This window comes from Asparagus officinalis, chromosome 4, assembly GCF_001876935.1.
Source record: "Asparagus officinalis chromosome 4, Aspof.V1, whole genome shotgun sequence".
Lineage (NCBI taxonomy): Eukaryota > Viridiplantae > Streptophyta > Magnoliopsida > Asparagales > Asparagaceae > Asparagus > Asparagus officinalis.
Genome location: NC_033797.1, coordinates 94,578,092 through 94,583,851, shown reverse-complemented (window position 1 = coordinate 94,583,851; position 5,760 = coordinate 94,578,092). Strand labels below are relative to the sequence as shown.

Genomic DNA, 5,760 nt, shown 5'->3' with positions numbered 1-5,760 from the left:
TTTGATCGCAACGCGTTGACTGGCGTTGACCTAGGGTTACGCGTTGACCGGCGTTGACCCTTAGAGTTTTGGATCGTCGAACGTCGATTGGTGTGGATTTTCATTCTCGAACGTTAACTTTTGTTGCAACGCATTGACTGGCGTTGACCTAGGGTTACGCGTTGACCGGCGTTTGACCCTTAGGGTTTGAATCGTCGAACATTGATTGGTGTTGATTTTCATCGAGACATCCAATAATCGACGGAAACGGGCGAATTCGGATCCAAAACAGGCGTATAGGGACAAAACGGGACTCAAAACACCCGGGGGTGTCTTGCCCTTGGCCGAGACACCTTGGGGTGTCTCGGCCAAGGCCGAGACACCCTAGGGTGTCTCGGTTTTGGGGCCGAGACACCCCCCTCTTCCCTCTCTTTTTTTTTTGTCTTTTTCCCCCTTTTGTTTGTTTCCCTTTTCCTTGTTTTGGTCTCATTACTTCTTTTGTTTTCCCCCTTCTTTTCAAATTTTCAAAAGAGAATTCTCTCCCTCTTAAACCTCTTCTTCTACTTCCATCCCTCCACCATTATTTCATCTCTTTCAAAAGCTTCAAGCCCTCAAGAAAATTCGGATTTGTATGCTCCTTCTTGGCCGAAAATCTTCACCTCTCACTAGGGTTTCTCCCTCCACCTTCAAGCTCAAGTCTTGGCCCTTGGAGTTAGGGTTCTCACACCTCTTGATTTGGGTAAGCTCCTCTTCACCATCCTCTATTTTTTTGATAAAGATTACATCTTTATACTTGTAATAGGCAATGGATTGTGTATGCACCATATTTCGGGGGGTTTTGTGCAAAAGAGGCAATATGGCCGAAATTTTGGAGGGCTTATTTGCAAAAATAGGGACTGAAATTCGTGGGGGTTTTTATGCAAAATTGGAACTGAAATTTTGGGGTTGGATTTATGTCCATTTGGTGGAACATTGTGAGGGGTGCTTTATGCAAGAGGATCAAAGAGTTATTTGAGGGGTTAATTTGCAAAACAGCCCATAAATGTTTTAGGGGGCTTATTTGCAAAAGGGCAGCGAATTTAGGGCTGACATCTAATGAGTTTTGACCGTGAACTCATGATCAAAATTTTGATAAAGGCACGTGGAGACCAAACCAAGATTTTGTAGAGGGGCTTTTATGCAAAATTGGCTAAATTCTGCAAAAGGGCTCATTTGCAAACTTTAACCAAAATTGTGGGGTACCGGGGTGTTATATGATCGAATGTGACGATCATGACCCGGGTCACGCGTGTCCTTGACCTAAACTTTGGCCTTGAACACGAAGGGTATTTTGGGTATTTCACCAAAATTCACCGTGAAAGATGACAATCATCGTGCACGAAATTTGTAGGTTTAATTAGACTTCAATTATGAAATCCTATTTGTGTATAGGATTTTAATTAAAGTTCTTAATTTCCCTTTTAAATTTCGTATATTCATGTTTTAGATTGTACCTGACTTGCTGCTTTTCGTTGCAGATTTGCAATGTCTCCGCGTCGATCTCGTCCCCGGAGGAGCCGTTCTCGTTCACAGCATAGTGAGGAGGAGGTCCCCACGACATCCTCTCCCGCGGCTTCATTTTTCGGGGGTGAGAATTTATGCAGAGATTTTGTCTTACATCCCTGATTGACCTCTTTGCGGGTCATGAAGGAAGAACCGATACCTCTCTCGCGGAGGGTAAGGTTTCAGACTTGTTTTGCTTAGCCAATTCAAGTCTTCGGATATATTGGGGCGATTTTGTGTTGTCCTACACCTTATAGGTCGGTGTACGTTACCACGTTATTCACGTGATGACGCATGCCGTCCTTCTGGTGTAGGTCACTCAAAATCGTCTCTCCAATTATTCCGTGGATGAGTCTATCATTCTTCTTACGAGATGGATTTTCTGATTCCGCCCTTGTGCTTTATTGCAGTGGAATTTCCCGCGGGTAGCCTTCCTCCTCACGCCAACACCGGATGTAGTCGGGAGGTTTTCTCTTCTGCTACTCTTAGGCAGGCTGTTGGCCCACTTCCTCGGTTCGACGGGGATCGTCCAAATGACTCTTGCCGTTCGATACAGGAAGGAGGGCGCCATTGCTTGCGCCAACTTATCACAGATGCCTCCTTCACCCCTGATTCTACTTCCACTCAGGTTCTAAAGAAGCCGGGTTTTCTATTTGGAGATCATGTCAGGGATCCTGCCACGCTGACTCTTTGTGAGGAGCATTGGTTAACTCTTGACGGTGGAGCCTGTTTGTACATCCCTTCGATTCCACGCCACTATTCTTTCAGTCATTTGAAGGGGCAAGCCGTGGACCGGCAGATGTCTTGGCATCTTACTGAAGATGCTGATCGGGTTCAATGCGGATATGCTACTAACCATAAGACTCCTGGCTCTGAGGGGTATCATGACGTGCGTGGTCTACGACCCGGGATCATGGGTCTTGATACTGCACCCCCAGGCGAGGTGTCAGCTGCTGCTCCGACTGTGAGCAACCGTCTGGCTCTTCTTGGGAGACAGTTACCCCCATCGGAGTACAGATGTTATGGCTGGGCTTCCTCCCTAGCCAAAGGGTGGTGGGCGCGCATGACTGGTTTCGTCTTGGCGCGCTGGGAGAGGGATCTGAAGAGCAGTGGGTTGTATGCACCCATACGAGCTACTATGTACGGCATCCCAGTCAGCTGTCGCCATTTCTTGGCTTTGCTGGAGACTTATGTGCCCGATAGCAACACCTTCCTGACCAGCGGAGGTGAGCTAGGGTTGGCCTTGCACGAGATGCATTATGTTTCGGGTCTTCCGATGGGGGACTGTCCGTATCAGGAGTACTTCCCTACGAACCAGCAGCTGGAGTGTATGAAGAAAGATACTCCGGACATGTATGACACACTCTGGGATCTTACTTGCCACTACTACACTTCCTTGATCCAAACTTCTCCCCAAGCGAGAAGGAAGAGGCAGATCAGCTTGAAGCAGTTTGCCAGCTACTTGTTTCAGAACTTGGATGGTGATTCTAGTGCGCCCATTCATGAATTAGACGTGATGACTCCTTCGGCCGTTAATGAGTTGTTGGAAAAGGCTGAGGTTCGTTCCTACACTATCGGCAGTGCTGAGGGGGCTTTTCCCGCGGGGACAAAGTTTCGCTCTTTTCTCCGCCGCGCACAGAGGTCTATAGGGTCCCGGGCGCTATTAGCAGGCTACCTTGCCCTTTGGTTGAAGAAGTGTGTCGTCCCGCACCAACCTTCTGACGCTCTACCCATCGAGGTGCTCTTCCCTGCAGTTCAGCTGGCTTATGGGAGAGAGCTTTCCCTGCTCCCAGCAATGGTTGCTAGTATCCATTGCGGGCTCAGGGGTCTGGTTAGCAGTTTTACACATATGGGTTCTGAACCATCAGCTGAGCTGGTTTGCCCAAAGGTTGAGCTCCCTTACGCATATTTGATGGCGTGGCTCGTTCTTCACCGTCCCGACTTGATGTCGGCCCCCAGCGTTGTTGACATCCCTGTCCCCTTCATGCAATTGTTGGAGCAGAGCAGATGGTTTGGGAGCAAATTTAGTGATGTTCAGCGAGAGCTCCGGGTCCGCAAGAGTTGGGAGTTCTTTAAGTGTTTCCCTCACTTTTCAGGTCGCTATGGCGACGTGCTGGTTGATGAGGAGAAACCTAGAAGTGACCGGACCGTTCTTGACGCTGGTTGCTTCCGGTGGTTAGTGAACATCCGTGTAGGCTATCTCGTCCTTCGGGTGAAGAACCAGTGCCACATAGAGCCTTATCTCCCTTGCCGCTTTGCTCGACAATTCGGCTATGACCAACTGTATGTCGGGAATCCGAGCCGCAGCCTGCGGGTTGAGGGAGGATTGATTGATGGCGTTCGAGCGTGGCTATGGACGATGGTGGGCTGTACTGGAGCCCGTTTTGCTCTTCCTTCGTACCGGCGTAAGCCATTGATCACTTTCCTCAGCTGCAAGTGGTTCCTTTCTGCATATGAGTCCATCAGCGTGAGGAGCCTCTCAGAGTTGCAGTCCGAGTACGCGGTCCGGGCTGCTATGATGGCTGGTCGCAGAGCTGAGCTTGCTCAGAAGCGGAGAAAAGGGCATGCCAAATCTCTTGTCTCAGACGAAGAAGAACTTCTCCCTACGGGTGATGATGACGAGACCTCCGAGGACGAGTATGCGGACGCAGATACCGGCAGAGGGGATCTCGATACTGGTTTGTCCTATCTCTTTTAATTTTCATTTTCCATAAATGACAGCTCTTTTTCATTGAAATGGCTATTGTCACTTTAGGTAGGGCAGTCAATGATCATGAGCCACCAGCTCCTACACACGTTGAAACGTGTGATAGGCCTGCGCATGTTCGACCCTTTGGTCCTCGGAGGGTTGGTGCCCCGAAGAGGAAGAAGACCGCCCATAAGCCCCATGACGATTTGTCCCGCACCAGCCTTCAGATGCTCTACCCATCGAGGTGCTCTTCCCTGCAGTTCAGCTAGCCTACGGGAGAGAGCTTTCCCTGCTCCCAGCAATGGTTGCTAGCATCCATTGTGGGCTCAGGTGTTTAGTCAGCAGTTTCACACATATGGGTTCTGAACCATCAGCTGAGCTCCGAAGGTTGAGCTCCCTTACGCATATTTGATGGCGTGGCTCGTTCTTCACCGTCCCGACTTGATGTCGGCGCCCAGCGTTGTTGACATCCCCGTCCCTTTCATGCAATTGTTGGAGCAGAGCAAATGGCTCGGGAACAAATTCAGTGATGTTCAACGAGAGCTCCGAGTCCGCAAGAGTTGGGAGTTCTTTAAGTGTTTTCCTCGCTTTTCAGGTCGCTATGGCGACGTGCTACTTGACGAGGAGAAACCTAGAAGTGACCGAACCATTCTTGATGCTGGTTGCTTCCGGTGGCTAGTGAACATCTGCCTTGGGTATCTAAGAGATGACAAACAGATCTTGCGTTTGTTTGAAAAGAGTTGTATCTATTTTGTTTTCATTGTGTACCGGTCTTATAAAAAGGCTATCTCTTTATTTCATTGTAACGATTGAAGTTGTAATGAATGCAGCAATGAATACAGCAACTTTTTCCGCAAACAACTTTGCTCTCCCTTCATATAGGCGTAAGCCGCTAACCACTTTCCTCAGCTGCAAATGGTTCCTTTCCGCCTATGAATCCCTTAGTGTTAAGAGCCTCTCAGAGTTACAGTCCGAGTACGCGGTCCGGGCTGCTATGATGGCTGGTCGCAGGGCTGAGCTTGCTCAGAAGCGGAGAAAAGGGCATGCCAAATCTCTTCTCACAGACGAAGAAGAGCTCCTCCCTACGGGTGACGATGACGAGACCTCCGAGGAAGAATATGTGGATGCAGATACCGGCAGAGGGGATCTCGATACCGGTTTGTCCCGTCCCTTTTAATTTTCCTTTTCCATAAATGACAGCTCTTTTTCATTGAAATGGCTATTGTCACTTTAGGTAGGACACACGTTGAAACGTGTGATAGGCCTGTGCATGACCGACCAGTTGGTCCTCGGAGGGTTGGTGCCCCGAAGAGGAAGAAGACCGCCCATAAGTCCCACGACGGTCAGCGTCCCTATGGAGTGGATTTAGGAAGCACTGCCGATGGAGGGGAAGGTAACATTTAATTGCTCTTGATTCAAGGTTGTTTACCTTTTGGGATTTGTAACCATGTTTTGTGCTCCAGGTTTCTTTGAAGAGGGCGAACTCCCACCGAGTCCGGCATCTCCTGTTGTTGATAACATGGATTGCTTTGTGCAACAAATGTGCGACG

General features: G+C 49.1%; 1 protein-coding gene across 1 annotated transcript in view; it reads left to right on the top strand.

Moving 5' to 3' along the window:
• LOC109839053 (elongation factor 1-alpha-like) overlaps positions 1-5,760 on the top strand; it is a 35,466-nt gene that overhangs the window by 16,612 nt on the left and 13,094 nt on the right. Inside the window, exons 5-6 of the mRNA XM_020407487.1 lie at positions 2,015-2,485; positions 2,993-3,079. Coding sequence (XP_020263076.1) covers positions 2,015-2,485; positions 2,993-3,079 — 558 coding nt within the window. The remainder of the gene's footprint in view (positions 1-2,014; positions 2,486-2,992; positions 3,080-5,760) is intronic.